The sequence below is a fragment of the Cyprinus carpio genome, chromosome B1 (genome assembly GCF_018340385.1).
Source record: "Cyprinus carpio isolate SPL01 chromosome B1, ASM1834038v1, whole genome shotgun sequence".
Taxonomy (NCBI): domain Eukaryota; kingdom Metazoa; phylum Chordata; class Actinopteri; order Cypriniformes; family Cyprinidae; genus Cyprinus; species Cyprinus carpio.
The window spans coordinates 11,967,500-11,984,940 of NC_056597.1; the positions used below are offsets into that span (position 1 = coordinate 11,967,500).

The following is a 17,441-nucleotide window of genomic DNA, read 5'->3' on the forward strand; positions in this document are numbered from 1 at the left end:
TGAGAGACACACACCAACAGTGTTAGGCATAAACACACTCATCTATTTTCAGTGAGGCTATCTGATGCTAATTCTAGCCCTGGTCTTTAATGAGGGACCTCAGATCTCAGTAAGACACCATACATTACAGCTAATGAGGAGCTGATGACCATGCAGCTTGCAGGCGTGTGTTGTGATTGCCAGTGTGAACCTATTATTGAGTCTCCCAGCATGCCACAGAGACTTTGGCATTAGCTTTGCCTGCATGGGGCATAGCCTCTTAAGAGAGACGCTAACAGTATGAAGTCTTTTATCCAATGCAGGACGCAAGCCGTTAACCTCTCATCCCATATTCTCTTATATAAAACAGAAAATATTAAGAGTTAGTGTAACACTAATGATTGGTGTGGAGTAGGGGGTTAAAGCTCAAGGCTGGTAATAGGAAGATTGTTAATTCAAATCCCAACAAAGACAGACCGTAAAGTGTGTGTATGTATACAGGTTGTAGTGTTACTCACTGTGCTATAGCTCTAAGGTTAGAGAGCAGGTATTCACTGACGGTAGGTATAAGCTGGTGTGCCGTATCATCCAGTAGGTCGCACTCCAGCACGTACAGAACGCCGTGAAGAGCGCCAATTCGACTGGGCAGATGAGTGCTGCGCAAGGTACTCTCCAACATACGGCACACAGGCTCTGCGATGGCTTTATCCTGAAACAAATACATTAGTCCAGACTCTTAAATAGCTGTAACTGCATTTATTTATATAGCTACTGCATCAGTGCATATATATGCTCACCATGCCAAGCACAGCAGCTGCTTTGCAGATAGCTGGCACGAGGTACTGGTTGAGAATCTCATCTTCTGGTGGATGGACCTTCTGCAGCTCAGTCAGAGTGGAGAACATCATATCAAACTGATTCCTCTCAGTAAAGAGATCAGACACTGCCAGCAGTTGAAGACACACAGATAAAGAAAGGATTTGTGTTAACTGTATAGGAAGAGCAGAGGTAAGTGTACAGAAGAACATTTGAACATGTACGCTCTTAAACACAATGTTCAAACTCTCAAATGTTTATTTATTGTGCTGGGCAACAAATGTTGAAATATATCTATTGAATCACTAAACAAACAAACAGTATGACTAATATAGTCTGATTCGTGAACAAATTACTCCTGTGACCCAGAAACACAAAACAACTCACAAACTCAGGAGTTATCAGTCTGAATCAGTCTTGATAAAATAAATGATGTACTTGATGAAACAGTGGATACTGAATTTATATCTGGCTCACTTAAATTATGTCTGTTTTGAAATGAGGCAAGAACTGTTTTGTAAACTTTTGCTTTGTGAACCGCAAGAAATTATTACTGACTGATGAGTTCATGACATGTTAGCAAAATATTTCACTTAAACATATTTTTTGTATATTCCAGCTTAATTTAAATAAAAATACTGAATCATGAATTCAATGTTTAAAACATTAAACACACAGTATGCAAGTTTCACCGCTTGACGTCACTTCAAAATATGTTATCAAAATAGCACTTTTTGTGTAAATTTCAAATTTCTTTTTTCATTTATTTTAAATGTTTGTTTAGTAAAAAGCATTAAGTGGCACTACATCTAGATTTCTTTAAACATGTGTTAGCCTCGTGGGCAGCACGCAACATATAGCTCGAGGACCTTTCCCAATCCCGTCCCCCTCCCCCTCTCTCTCCCACTTTGCTTTCTGTCAATTTAATTTTCTATCCCAATAAAAAAAAAAAAAGAAAAAGAAAAACGCCAAAAAATAAATCGAAATATTTTTGGATTTTGCAGTTATTTTGCAACAATAGCTGTTCTATCCAGATCATGGCTGTTTCATTGGGCCAAAAAAAAGCCATTTTACATTTTTTGTGAACAAATGGAAAAATATCAATATATATTGACTATTAGGGATGCACAATATTATCGGACCAATATCGGAATCGGCCAATAATGTCTTTAAATGTAAATATCGGCAATGGCCCGATATGGAAAATCATGCCGATATGTCTTGCCGATAAGAGGAATACATTAACTCACATGTGCTCAGGGTGTGCTAGCGATTATATCACATCAGCATTGTGGCTCATACTTGAAGCAAAGTTTTGCCTGACTGATGATTAGATTCACTGTTTTGGATCGCTGCATTTAAACTGAGAATGCACAGAATGACAAAGGTGTGTGATAGAGTAAACACTAATAACACATGCAGCGGCAGCCTTCCCTGGGTCCTAATGCACGCTCAGTAAGGAGTATTAATTCCGTAGGGGGCGCTGTTGGTCTACTTCTAATAAAATAAATGCAAAATACACATCTAATATTTAGACTGTTTCTGATTAAATAAAGCAGTAACTGATGCCATAAAATCATGAGTATGCTCTGATTTAAAGTTCAGAAGCTATAGCTTACATGAACAACAAAAAAAAAAAAAACACACAAACATGTCACTGAAATAATTTTATATATACTGATTTATTCATTAATGTGTAATATGTTATATTTTTAAACAAATTATGAGCTCTAAAAGATTTTCATTATTTTTACAACTCTTGCTTTAGACAATTTACAAATGTTAAATCTTAAAATAAAATGTTAAGGATATCACTGCATCTTCTTGAAAAAAAATGCAGCGATTGAATATAGTTTATTTATAGTTATTTTCAAATCTTCACTGTACTGTCATTATAAAATAACTTCATTGTTGTTTATTTAATACTAACAAATAAGTTAAAATTAAAAATAATTTGCTTATAATTTCTGCACAGGATAGAATTGGTGTTTTTTGTTTTCCAAACAAAAGGAAATATATCGCTATTGGCCAAAATGAGTTGAAAACTATCGGCATATCGGATATCAGCAAAAATCCAATATCGTGCATCCCTATTGATTATCATCAAAATTTGAAAGATAATGAGATGTACATTTTTAGCTCTATTGTCCAGCCCTACTATACAGCATAAAAAGTCTGATGAATGGACTCACCGATCTGACCACCTCACTGAGGAGCACAACAGGAGTCTTCCTGCTACTGGGGCTGCCAGGGAGGATCCACTGACTGTAGAGCTCCAGAAGGAACTGAGAGCAGGAGTGGATGTCAACCCCAGCACGGTGCTTCCTGAACAGGATGACAAGAAAGACAATGAGGGTGTGAAGTCTGGAGGATGCTGTTCTGCTAGTAACTTTGCAAGTCTGACCTGGAGTTGATTGGCGATATTGGTGGTGTGGCAGGCACTGGAGCATCTGCTTCATCTTCCTCATCCTCACCCCATTCTTCCTCCCTCAGGGGGGTGATGTTATTTCCCAACCAAACTGAGTGAATTGAAACCTACAAAGTGTACCGTATTGATATTGTAAGTAATGATGTGCCTGAAGCTAAATAACATATTCGGAAAGGCAAGGATTATGGCTTTAAAATGAAAACAAAATATACAGAATAATGGAAAAAATATTTGGCATACACTCCTTATGTTTGTTGGATAACAGGTAAGCTTAAAAAAAAATAACGCAATATTATACATCGGCCTCTTAAAATTACTACACAACAGCAAGTGTGTGAAGTTAATGAGTGTAAACTTACAGGTGCATCTCAATAAATTAGAATGTCATGGAAAAGTTCATTTATTTCAGTAATTCAACTCAAATTGTGCAACTTGTGTATTAAATAAATTCATTGCACACAGACTGAAGTAGCTTAAGTCTTTGGTTCTTTTAATTGTGATGATTTTGGCTCACATTTAACAAAAACCCACCAATTCACTATCTCAACAAATTAGAATACTTCATAATAATAATCAGTAATAAAAACATTTTTAGTGAATTGTTGGCCTTCTGGAAAGCATGTTCATTCACTGTACATGTACTCAATACTTGGTAGGGGCTCCCTTTGCTTTAATTACTGCCTCAATTCGGCGTGGCATGGAGGTGATCAGTTTGTGGCACTGCTGAGGTGGTATGGAAGTCCAGGTTTCTTTGACAGTGGCCTTCAGCTCATCTGCATTTTTTTTGATCTCTTGTTTCTCATTTTCCTCTTGACAATGAGAGAATCTATGGGGTTCAGGTCTGGTGAGTTTGCTGGCTAGTCAAGCACACCAACACCATGGTCATTCAACCAACTTTTGGTGCTTTTGGCAGTGTGGGCAGGAGGTGCCAATCCTGCTGGAAAATGAAATCAGCATCTTCAATAAAAAAATCAGCAGAGGGAAGCATGAAGTGCTCCAAAATTTCTTGGTAAACGGGTGCAGTGACTTTGGTTTTCAAAAAACACAATGGACCAACACCAGCAGATGACATTGCACCCCAAATCATCACAGACTGTGGAAACTTAACACTGCACTCCAAGGAACTTGGGCTATGAGCTTCTCCACCCTTCCTCCAGACTCTAGGACCTACAAAAACTGAAATACAAAACTTGCTCTCATCTGAAAAGAGGACTTTGGACCACTGAGCAACAGTCCAGTTCGTCTTCTCCTTAGCCCAGGTAAGACACATCAGGAGTGGCTTAACAAGAGGAATATGACAACTGTAGCCAAATTCCTTGACACGTCTGTATGTGGTGGCTCTTGATGCCTTGATCCCAGCCTCAGTCCATTCCTTGTGAAGTTCACTCAAATTCTTGAATCGATTTCTTCCACACTTTTTCCTTCCACTCAACTTTCTGTTAACATGCTTGGATACAGCACTCTGTGAACAGCCAGCTTCTTTGGCAATGAATGTTTCTGGCTTACCCTCCTTGTGAAGGGTGTCAATGATTGTCTTCTGGACAACTGTCAGGTCAGCAGTCTTCCCCATCATTATGTAGCCTAGTGAACCAAACTGAGAGACCATTTTGAATGCTCAGGAAACCTTTGCAGGTGTTTTCAGTTGATTAGCTGATTGGCATGTCACCATATTCTAATTTGTTGAGAGAGTGAATTGGTGGGTTTTTATTAAATGTGAGCCAAAATCATCACAATTAAAAGAACCAAAGACTTAAACTACTTCAGTCTGTGTGCACTGAATTTATTTAATACACGAGTTTCACAATTTGAGTTGAATTACTGAAATAAATTAACTTTTTCACAACATTCTAATTTATTGAGATGCACCTGTATATAAAATGAGCATGAATCAAAAATGTTAATGAAATCAAGGTTTGTAGAGTAGTCCATTTACTAACTTGACCCAGTTTGTAGTCCATGTTGCCAATCTCCCTCTCCGTGTTAATCTGCAACAGGAGTTTCTCATGGCTGATGAGGGTGCCTGAATATTGCAGATACACACACACATAAAGGTCATGGATATGACAAGAGACTGTGCACACATAAAGCAAGAGGATCTTTCAGCTGACCACTGACCTGCCGTTGAGGATGATAAGGATGGCACGGGGTCCCAGGCCTGATAGGGGAAGTGTGTGGCGATGTTGTCCCTCTTTGACACCATGGCTTGAATCTCACGCTCAACCATACCTCTAACGACACTCAGCTTACGACCAAACCTACAAAACACACACGCGTAAAATGTATGATCCACATCTACACCTAGAGGCCCAACATGTGAATGAAATAAATGCATACAAACCTGGTGTCCAGAGCTTTAAGGATTTTGTTGCGGGGTTGCTGTTCAAGGCAGCTGACGGCTGGATTTCCTGCTGTCGGCAGAGTCATGGCACTCAGCACCAGAGAGGTGATGGCCTGAACCGCCAGTACATTTATCTGAGTCCTCTCCATATCCTCCTGTGACACAAACAGACACGTCTTATCCATCAGTCACAGTATCCAAAACCTGGACGTAGAAGTTGCCTGCAGAAGTTGGATGATTTACCTCTTGCTGTGTTTCCTCTTCTTGGTCCATCGTGATTGGCTGAGTGACCAGCACTCCCAACAGAGTGGCCCACGTCTCCTCAAACTGTGTCCGACTGCTCCAGCCTGCAAGACCACATGAATGAATCAAACTGCTTAATAATCATTTCTTATAAAAAGGTCTACACACGAGGTGAGCCTGATGCCAACAGAGTGACAGATTGTATGAAGCACATCTGTTAATACAGAAGTGACTAAATTCACTGTCTACTAATTAATTTTAACATTTCACAATCCAAATGGTGCTAAAAATGTTATGTTTCTCACTTGTGAATGAATGCATGTGAAAAAAATGTATGCAAAAATAAACTAAATGGGTATTTTATATAGGACAGACTGTTTTTTAACAATCAGATGTGTTTCTTGTATAGTGTTTAAGTATTTTTTAATCTTTGAAAGATGAAAGGAATGCTTACCAAGACTACATTTCATTGATCAAAAATCCAGTAACAGTATATTGTGAAATTACAATTTAAATAACATTTTTTTTTTATTATTTGAATATATTTTGAAACTTATAATGTAATTTATACCTGTAATGGCATTACTATTCCAGTCTTCAGTGTCACGTGATCCTTCAGAAATCAATCTAATATGCTGATTTGGTGCTCAAAAAACATTTCTTATCGTAAATGCTGAAAACAGTTTGGGAATTTTTTTTGGAAACCATGATACTTATTTTCAGAATTCTTCGACCAACAGAAAGCATTTATTTGAGGAAAAAATTTAACAATGTAAATGTCTTCACTTGTAATCAATTTAATGCATCCTTGCTGCATAAAAAATATTAATTTCTTAATACAGAAAAAAATATCTTACTGACCCCAAGCATTTGAGCGGCTGTGTTGTTAACTGGACAGAGCAATTTACCTTTTTAATATATATATTAGGGCTGTCAACATTAACGCGCTAATGCAAACGATTAATTCAAAACCCTTAACGCGTTAAAATAATTTAACTCAATTAACGCAAAATTACGGAAACAATTTTATTCTAAACCTTTTTTCCTGATTTCGCTTCTCTGTTTGCAATCAGATCATTTTAAGCCGCTAAACTCCGGGAAAGTTTTCATCCCAGTGATCCAGCTAGCGAATCCTGTTACAGTCCAAAACAGGCCTAATGTAAAGAAAACCAGGCTGATTGCATAAGAGATGGCATAAAGAATAGATACGTTGCGTTTTCAGTGAATTATTAATTCCAGTGTGTTTCACTTTAAAACACAAGCCCTGTGATTGTTTCTGAAGACTGAGAGAGCTAACTCACGCATCGCACAGTGTGAAATACAGACTGAACGTTACGTCAAAACATCCCACCACCGTATGATATGCAAACTATGTTTTCTCGGCTGGATAAAGCAAACCAGCTTCTTTCAATGTTTGAGTTTTGATGGTTGAGGATTGTAATCAAGGTAAAGACGATTGCGGTGACGTACAGGAGTCGTAAGCACACGTGAGTCTGATACACCTTGTTTAAGCGCTCTTGACGCACAGATCATACATTGTATTCATGCACAGACACATTTCAGTACATTCACATTGTTTCCACACACATTCAGAATGACGTTTTGATTTGTCTTGTGTATGTTAAAGTTATAATTGTGTTTAGCCAGTGTGCACAAATGTATCAATTATTTGAACTTCTTATATCATTTGGTCTCCCAAATGTCCTTTTATCTTGAAATAAGCTTGCAGAAAATACAGTTTTGTGAGAATCACCCTTCAATCTTTTGTATTACTTGGCTGAATATAGTAAATAATGACAAAATGTATGTATTAAGCAAGATAAATGGTATATGCTTAATTTCATGATAAGTGTGCATTTAATCACGATTAATCACACAAAGGGGGTGCAATTAATCACGATTAATATCTATTGACAGCCCTAATGTGTGTGCGTGTGTGTGTATATATAATTAAAAAAAAAAAAAAAAATTATATATATATATATATATATATATATATATATATATATACCACACCACACTCAAAATCACATTTCAGAACCACTTTTAAAGAGACAGAGGACTCTGAAACTAGTCTCTCATACCCAGAGTATTAATGCGGTAGAGGAACTCCCTGAAGACGTCTTTCTCCTGCAGGAACTCTACAGGGATCTCAGGCAATGCTGTGCCAAATTCTCCACTCGGCCTGGGGGACCAGCCCAGCTTCCAGACCTGTTAAATCAAACGCATCAATACTTTCATACACTTCTAAACGCACATAAACGCAATGAATGCATAAACACTCGATCACACTCTCTCACCAGAGGTGGGATTCGGGTGTAGCTGTTCACAATGGGCAGCCTGGCCAGGCTGATGATGACATTCCGTAGGGTAGGTGTAAGGAATGCTGGGATGTTCTTGTTTCTATGGTGACCAAGAGCCAGCACACTCTGAAGACCTTCAACCAGCTCGGCCATGATCTCACAACACCGCCATTCAAGTTGTTCTAAAAAAAAATAAAAAATAAACAGTGATATTAACACTTGTTGTGATCATCATGTATCAGTGTGTAACATGTATGTGTCAACTTACTATCTGCAGAGTCCAACTCGTCTTCTGATTGCTCTGATGTTTTCCGCTCCGGCCTAAGAAGCTGGTCACCAGGACCAACAGCAACTACATAACACATCATAATCACAAAATGAATATAATTTTTCAAATTGACAGCACTTCTAAGGTTTCAGTAAGCTGTGTTTTCATGAGTTTTGTAACACACACCTGCGTGGATGAGGAGCTGTATACAGCAGATGATGGAGCAGGTGTGTGTAAGGTATGTGTGGGAGGCAAAGTGTGTCCACACCGCCGGCTGCTGGAGAGCCAGACACAAACACGACAGACTCATCTGCATGTCCACACTCAGAGGCAGCTGATCCTGCAGCAAACGCCAAACCACCACCTACAGAGACAGAAAGAGAAATATGAGCTGAGTTCCTTTTATTATATAGAGCGGCATGATTTTTTTTTACGACTCCCGCCGTATCCAGTTTAAGTTGCATACATTTTGTTCTTGCGTTGATGATACATTTGTAGCAATTTTGCACTTTGACAGTCAGTTTGAGATAATATAACTATATAACTATATTTTATTATTGTGTGTATTGGATAGTTTACAAAATCAAACGATTGGGACACGTTTTGCATTTGAAATTACTTGGAAAAAGTGTCCCTATCAACCTTAACTCACCCTACTCTTTGAAATCATGATTGCATTACAATATTTAGTTTTAAACCCCAAATATCTTACTTATAAATTCATTATTCTTTTACTTATAAATTCATTATAATTCTTCATTAACAATTATTCAGTTATTTGTAATATTAAATGTAAAAAAAAGCATTACAATAATAATAATAATAAAAGAACTGAAAGTAGTTTCAATGTAGCTAGCTACTTTTTGACTTGACTTGTAACTTGAAGTGTAACTAGCTTGAATGTAGCTTAGCTACTTTAATTTACGAGTAGCTTGTAGCTGGTCAAGCTACAGTTTCAGAGTAGCTTCCCCAACATTGCTACTTTTGTATTTTACTTACTGGCATCGCCCAGTAAGTACTGTGACATCATGTAGGCCTGTATCTGTTTATATCACCAATCGACCATTCTGCCTTCTAAGATGTCGGCATTAGCCATTAAACAATCCATATTAGTCAACCACTAGAATATTCCATATAAAATCATCCTATTTGGAAAGGGTGCATCAGTCTTACCTCTATGGCGAGGGTGCTGAAGGTGGTAATGAGTGTCTCTCTGTCTTTGGGAATGTGCAGTGAGGATGGCAGTTTGGACAGAGACAGCAGGTACTGACTCAACACGCCACACAGACTCAACACGGTCTGATAAAACCCAGGCTCACCTGCAACCACACACATAAACACATGCAATGAGAGAGTGTTCATTACCACTTTATTATCATTTGCAGAATTTGTCACAAAGGATAATTCCTATGTACTTACACCTACGAAAGTTTAGACACAACTACTCATTTTTTATTATTACTATTTTCACCATGTCTGAATAATAACAATAAAGTCATCAAAACAATGAGATAACACAAAAGTAAGGATGGGGATTTTGCAGTGACCACAGCAATGTTAAACAAAGTTTGCCTTGATTACAGTTTTGTACACATTTATATGTTGATCAGCGCCACCTAATGTAGAGGAACAGATTTGGGTGTCATTTAGCTAAGCTAATAATGAATTAAAATGGAATGTAAAATTATTATTTTATTCAATTCATATTATAATATTCAATTTGATTAGGTTGATTTGACTAGTGTGAGCATTCAAGGTTTAGTTCACCAAAAAATGAAAATTCTGTCATTAATTACTCTCCCTCATGTCGTTCCAAACCCGTAAGACCTTCGTTCATCTTCAGAACACAAATTAGGATATTTTTGATAAAATCTGAGAGCTTTCTGACCCTGCATAGACAGCAATGCAACTGCAATGTTCCCAGGTCCAGAAACATAGCAAGGACATCGGTAAAATAGTCCATGTGATGTCAGTGGTTCAACCATTATTTTACGAAACTACGAGAATACTTTTTATGCCCAAAGAAAACAATAACAATTTATTCAACAATTCTTTGTTGAATAAATTGTACTCTCCAAAATGCCGGAAGACAGTAACTCGGGGAGAAGAACTGTTGAATAAATTATGTTATTGTAGTTTTCTTTGCGCACAAAAAGTATTCTTGCAGCTTCGCAAAATTGAAGTTGAGCCACTGATGTCACATGGACTATTTTACAGATGTCCTTGCTACGTTTTTGGACCTGGGAACATTGCGGTTGCTTTGCTGTCTACAGAGGGTTAGAGAGCTCTCAGATTTTATCAAAAATATCTTAATTTGTGTTCCGAAGATGAACGAAGGTCTTATGGGTTTGAAACGACATGAGGGTGAGTAATTAATGACAGAATTTTCATTTTTGGGTGAACTATCCATTTAACCAACAAGAAAACATGAATATAAGAATGTGTCATAGGATTATTAAAGTACTAACTTCAAGCTAATAAAAAAAAAAACTTGAATTAGCAAAACTAATAAATTTTTTGTGCACATTGTTTGGAGTAAATAAGCTTAATTCTGATTGCGACTCACTGGTAGACTTGATTAAGCTTCTGCCAATGGTCCGCACAAGTTTTGGAGGAGAGTAGGAGGGGTTGATGAGGGGAGGGGAGGAGCTCTATGACACCAGCCAATCGCTCGAAGGCCACCTGTTGAGCTGTGTCAAATAAAACCGTCCCATGATCCTTACACACCCTCTGTACCCCAACACTCAGACATGATGCCAGCAGACACAAATTAAAGTCCTGCAAATACAACAGCACAACTTCAGTGTCTGTTTGTGTTATAAATTGAGATATGCATGTATTTGTTCTTTACCTTGCAGGTCATGATTGTGTTTAGGTCAGATTGAGGAAGTTTTGTCAGCAGCTCTGTAGTTTCATATAGAGCTCCTTCACCTCTCAAACAACACTGAGATTTCACCAGAGCAACATACCACTCCTGTAATACACACACACAATAGCAATAATGTTATGTTTTTGCCAAGAAGTTTTCTGCTATTGTCACCTAGATACCATCATTGTAAGTCATACTTTATTGGGTTCCACATTTTCAGGGGGAGGGGGTGGGTCCCCATCCAGTGGGTGTGAGGTAATGGGGGCGTCAGGGCTCATGGTATCTTCAGCAATAGTGGCTCTGAACCTGTCCAGCAAGGAGTAGAACCGCTGATGCCTGACATAAGAAAAAAAAGGATATTTTAAAAATCAGGGTTGGGAGATCTTCTTATCAACAGCAACAAAACAAGGAGACTGATGATGTGCCTTACCTTTGCGCAAGGCCGCTGGTCTGCAAGTACTGCTGAATCCTGTCCACCTCCTCCAGTGGCAGCTGAGCGATACTATTCTACAGTAGGAGGAGAAAACATGACCCTCAATTATCATTTAGTGCAGTTGATCTCAACCAGGGGTCCAGGGACCACTAGGGGGCCTCAGCACACTTTTAAAGGGGCTGCACGATGGCTTAATATGATATAAAATAAGCTAAAACATGATAAACAAAGCTGACATTTTATTTCATGTTTTAATCTGTTTTTCTCAACAACATGGAAATGTGTGTGTAGTAATCCTGGAAATATGAGGAAGGTTTAAAAGTGAGATTTCTACACCTGAAAAAGTCATGGAAATCAATAATATTTTAAGAAGTCAATCTCAAGAAGAAATCTTTTGAAAAAAAGTTGCCAGTCACCACCAGTGTTTTTGCTGGTTTTCACTCAAATTGCATGGCCCCCAGAATATTTTGTTGTTTGAATATCTGAACATGCAATGCATCAAAATAAAGATCTGACCCTCTACTTTAAAAAAAAAAATCTTCAAGCATTTTTTTTTTTTAATCAACACTTGAATGTAGGTAGATTTCATTAAAAAAAGCAACATTTTGAGCAAAAAATTTTATCAAATGCTACATCTGGATAAATCCATTAGATGGCTTCCATCAGTACTCGCAAAGCTTGCACAGGCCTTTACCACTTTCTGGACTGACATTTCACTCTGTAACATTAGGCAGTTTTCAGCAGTCAGTATTGATGATCATATTATTTTTCATATGCATATGCTTACATATGAGATCACTCCTTGCTGCGTCTTCCTGGTCTGTGTTTTTGATCAGCACTTTCTAGACTCATTCAGGAGATGTGTAATAGCGCCCCCTAGTGCAGCGGTTCCCAATCCTTGCACATTTTGCAGGTCTCTCTTAGTTAACAGACCTGATTCAGATAACCAGCTCATTAGAAGTGACGTGCATGAACTCGTTCCGATCGATATGATCCCTACACAGTGTTCATTGCTCCCTACTCCCTGAGCAGGGGAAATCTGTTGAAGTTTTCTTCACTTCTAAACAATCATTCATGGATTTAAAAATAAATAAATAAAAGTCATGTAAGACATGTCAATCTATTAGTAATACAAATAAAACACTGAAGAACATTCAGTTATTGAATCTTTTTTTTTTTTTAAATCTAAAAATATTTTTAAACAAATTAATATAATTTTATTATTACAAATATAATGTATTATATTTATATAAATATTTAATTAAATTAATTCAAATTGCCTCTCTTAGTTTCTGTCAATAATAACAGCAGCCTTGTTATTACAGTAGAAGTGCCAAAAATGTCTTCGTGGGGCCTTTAAATATTGTCTTTGACAACATGGGATCTCCGAGTCAGAAAGGTTGAGAATAGTAGATTTTGTGGTTTTTGACTGAAAGTGAGACATATGAATAAATACATTTTGAAGAAAAATTTTAAGAAATATATTTAGAAAATTACTGTAAAGCCACTGGCTGCTAAAAATAATTATTTAGAGGCCAAATATTACAGAATTGCTATATATGGATTGGGCCTCACAACTATTACAGTGGTGGAAGACCCCCAGGGAGATGTCTATATTTGAATGTTTTGCAGTAGTAGTATTTTAATTGTCTTTTATTTGAAATAATTTTATTGTTATTCAGATATACTCCATTACACCAAAATGGCACACACAGTGAAATTAGCTGGTAGTGAGTGAGTGTGTGTGTGTGTGTGTCTGTGTGTGTGTGTGTGTGTGTGTGTGTGTGTGTGTGTGTGTGTGTGTGTGTGTGTGTGTGTGTGTGTGTGTGTGTGTGTCTGTGTTTTACCTGCAGGGTCTCAGCAAGCAGCATCTCCACACGTCTGCAGGCGAGTGTGTCCACCATGCGAGCCAGCACACGGAACGGCGTGTTGAGAAGCTTGTCCACATATAGCATGAGCAGAGCCCCAGACTGACTTAGATGAATGCCTTCTAGACACTGCAGGGTCTTCTTCAGCATTACCGGCTGGAGATTTACACATTTAATACGTAAGTAACAGAAAAGATCATCACAGCATGAACTCAAAGAAGATGCAGTGTATATGTATATGCATACGGTAGAAAGGTTGTCACAGCGTGATTGTATAGCCTGTATGAAGAGTCCCCTGGCTGCCGTATTTCGGTGCACAGCACTGATGAGATCCTGCACTGGAGGCTCATGGGAAAGACTGATCAGATCACTCACATGATTCACTGTCAGCCACGTCAGATGCTCAGAATCATGCAGGTTTTGACACTGAGATGGGAAGAGAAAAAACAAAGATTACTTTTTTTTTTGTAAAGTGCAATGTATAATATATTTTATTAGAAATATGATAAATATCTATGTTTGTTATGACTTATAATTATAATAATATATTACACTTCTATGTGCTGAACTGTCTTTTTTTTTTCTTTCCATTTGATTTTTTTTTCTTCTCCAAACTACGGAAGTCAATAGAAACCAGCAACTGTTTGTTCACCCACATTCTTTAAAATATCTTCTTTCTTTTTAGCAGAAGAAAAAACACACCGATTTGGAACAATTTGAGTGTAACTGATGACCAAATTTTTATTTTTGGGTGAACCAAGTAAAAGTATTAATTTCCTTAAAAAAATAAATAAATAAATTCTTAAGTGATATGGAAGCTAGGGTAGATAAAATAAACCTCAAGCTCATGACACTGCTTTAAAAAGGGCACACATTGCTTAAGAAATCTCACCACGTAGTCACAGAAGAGGATAAGGGCTCCACGTCGGACGATCTCTCTGTTACACATAGCCAGCTTCCCCTCAGGCCTCTCGTCCTCTCCAGATGAATGCGGGCTCAGCAGCTTAGTGCTGGACAGACTGTGCCTCCTGATGGAATAATAAAGGAAAAAAAATTGCTTAAGGGAAAAGTAACATATTTCAAAAAAACAACAACAGATGTACCACATGCTTTCACCTCTTAAAAAGTGCAATTTCAAGCTTCACTTGACCAACATATAACTGTAATAACTCACAACCCGTGGAAGGCCAGTTTGTTTTTGCCCTTACAAACAGCAATTTATTCTAAAAATTACCAAAAATTTTGCTTAGCCTGGTTTTAGCAGTTGGACTAGGCTTTATTTTAAACAGCCTTTCTCATTAGGCTAGTAGCACGTAGTCTGACCTGGGGGTCTGATGCACCTCGGACCACCAGGTGTAGTTGGTGTAGTTGATGATGAGAAGGACCTGACACCAGAGCAGGACCAGAGACGGGTGTGTAGTGATGAGCTGGAGCACCAAGCTGTTCAAGACCTCCAAGGTATAAAAACTACCCCCTTCGCCTCCCTCTGCCTTCAGCAGCCTGCTGCCGGCTGCTGTGATCCGCCGGAACATTCCTGAAAAGTTTAAGGGAAATGGGAATTTACTGAGTCTGCTGAACTTGTAAAGGGCCAGTGTTTGGTTGAGTTGAGACATATGAGATGTAGGCTCTGCCTGCCTGATTTGAAGATGTGGATCAAACACATGAGCAGTGTGCCCAGCTGCTGACAGTAGAACGTGTGCTGTTGTTCACTCATGTCAACTTTCACTTGCTTAGTGGCGATATCATCCAGCAACACCCCCACTAACTGCAATAAGAACCTGACAAACAAAAAGAGATTAATAATTGTATTTATTAAAGGGACACTTCATCCCAAAATGAACATTTTGTCATTATTCACTTAACCCATGTCGTTCCAAACCCGCAAAAGCTTCATTCGTTTTTGGAACACAATTAAAGATATTTTGGATGAAAGCCGGTAGGCTTGAGACTGTCCCATAGACTGCCAAGTAACACTGTCCGAATAGTCCATCTGCCATCAGTGGTTCAACCGTAATGTTATGAAGCGATGAGAATACTTTTTGTACACGAAGAAAACAAAAATAATTACTTTATTCAACAATCCCTCTCCTCTTTGTCTCTCCAAATCAGCATAGCGCCATTTTGGCAAATCTGAGCAGTACACAGGCGGCGTTCGCTCTTCTGTGTCAGGCTGACACAGAAGAACGTATGCCGCCTGCGTACTGCTCAGATTTGCCAAAATGGCGCTACGCTGATTTGGAGTCTATGGGACAGTCACAACAAGCCTACTGGTTTTCATCCAAAATAACTTAAATTGTGTTCCGAAGATGAACAAAAGCTTTTACGGGTTCAGAACGACATGGGGGTAAGTGATTAATGACAAAATTTTCATTTTGCGGTGGAGTAACCCTTTAAGAACTGTGGCAATGTCTCTAAGATGCTTCAAGAGACCTACCTGCAAAGCTATGTGGAAAAACTATGCGCAAGTTCACAAAATCTGCTTTAAATGCAAAGGATTCTCACACATGTTGATTTGATTTAATTGATAAATTTACTGTCAAAACCTTTAACAGTACTGTAGCTCTGCATGTAGGTTTCTTAAAACATCTTGGAGACGTTGCCACAGTTTGTCTGGATTTAGTCTGTCTCAGTTTGTTCTGTTTCTTCATGTCATTCAAGACAGACTGGATGATGGTGAGATCAGATCTCACTGGATTATTACAATTAACAGCAAAATGAACATTTGGAAATGTAAACTGATATTTTCTACTGACACACTACAGCAAAAGATAGAAATACCTGACTTGAAAACCATTTTTTAGCTAGTGAAAATACTAGTGTTCTAATAATCGTCGCCACCACTGTAAATTATTTTATTACTTAAAAATTTAGCATTCATTTTTCCACACTGACTGACTTTATTTTCAATTACCAGCAGTTACCTAGCAAAAGTTTCCTCAGGAGGGACGCGTTGCGGCTCCCCATTGGCGTCTTCCATGATGGGGGGCGGAGCTTCAGGAGGGGACGGGTCATCGTCACGCAATCCATGGATAGTTGGACAGGAGAGGAGGTACGGTGACAAAGAAAGCTCCTGAATACGAGACAGAATGATGTCCTCTGTGGATTGTGAGATGAGGACACGCAGAATGGCAAGAATCCCAGAAACCCACAACTGCACTGTACCCACTGATGCCTACAGAAGAAAACGGGAAAACAATGAGCCAAATAATAGGTTGAATTATCATTCAGTTAGATCCATTGCCATAGGAGTATAAAATCAAGAACCTAGCCTTGCAGTCTGCATTTATACAAATGGGTTGTTCTGAAGAGCTCTGTGAACTCAAGCGTGGTAATGTGAAAGGATAGCACCTTTGCATTAAGTTAATTTTCTAGATACTGCTACATACTCCACGTCAACTGTAAGTGGTATTATTGGAAAATGGAAGTGTTTAGGAACAGCAGCAACTGTTAGATGACCACGTAAAGTCACAGAGTGGGGTCACTGATAGCTGAGGACCATGCTGCATTAAAGTTGCCAAAGCTCTGCTGATTCCATAGCTAAAGAGATCCAAACGGGCATTAATATCAGCACAAAAAATATATGGTGGGATCTCCATGGAATGGGCTAGCTGCATGCAAGCCTCTCATCACCAAGTACAATGCCAAGCATCGGATGGAGTGGAGTAAAACACGCCGCCACTGGACTCTGGAGCAGTGGAAACCTTTTCTATAGAGTGACAAATCACACTTCTCTAATTGGCAACCATTATGAGCAAAATTTCGCTCATATGGCCACAACTTCAGATGATTTTTGACAGCCTCTCCTCATCCTATTCACCAAATTCTATGCAATGTGTAACTGAAGGTTCTCACTAGTGTAGAAGGTGTGATGAACATGCTCTTCAGTAGCATGTCCA

At 38.4% G+C, this 17,441-nt stretch overlaps 1 protein-coding gene across 1 annotated transcript in view; it reads right to left on the reverse strand.

Moving 5' to 3' along the window:
- The window catches only part of LOC109098746 (huntingtin-like), a 44,786-nt gene that overhangs the window by 6,481 nt on the left and 20,864 nt on the right, over positions 1-17,441 (reverse strand). Inside the window, 24 exon segments of the mRNA XM_042717581.1 lie at positions 498-688; positions 777-932; positions 2,988-3,120; positions 3,200-3,330; positions 5,161-5,243; positions 5,339-5,478; positions 5,562-5,716; positions 5,805-5,908; positions 7,889-8,015; positions 8,105-8,289; positions 8,376-8,459; positions 8,562-8,739; positions 9,549-9,689; positions 10,938-11,153; positions 11,227-11,349; positions 11,442-11,580; positions 11,675-11,751; positions 13,525-13,701; positions 13,792-13,971; positions 14,438-14,573; positions 14,869-15,079; positions 15,181-15,323; positions 16,467-16,717; positions 17,398-17,441. The exon segment at positions 17,398-17,441 is cut by the window's right edge and continues 79 nt beyond it. Coding sequence (XP_042573515.1) covers positions 498-688; positions 777-932; positions 2,988-3,120; positions 3,200-3,330; positions 5,161-5,243; positions 5,339-5,478; positions 5,562-5,716; positions 5,805-5,908; positions 7,889-8,015; positions 8,105-8,289; positions 8,376-8,459; positions 8,562-8,739; positions 9,549-9,689; positions 10,938-11,153; positions 11,227-11,349; positions 11,442-11,580; positions 11,675-11,751; positions 13,525-13,701; positions 13,792-13,971; positions 14,438-14,573; positions 14,869-15,079; positions 15,181-15,323; positions 16,467-16,717; positions 17,398-17,441 — 3,505 coding nt within the window.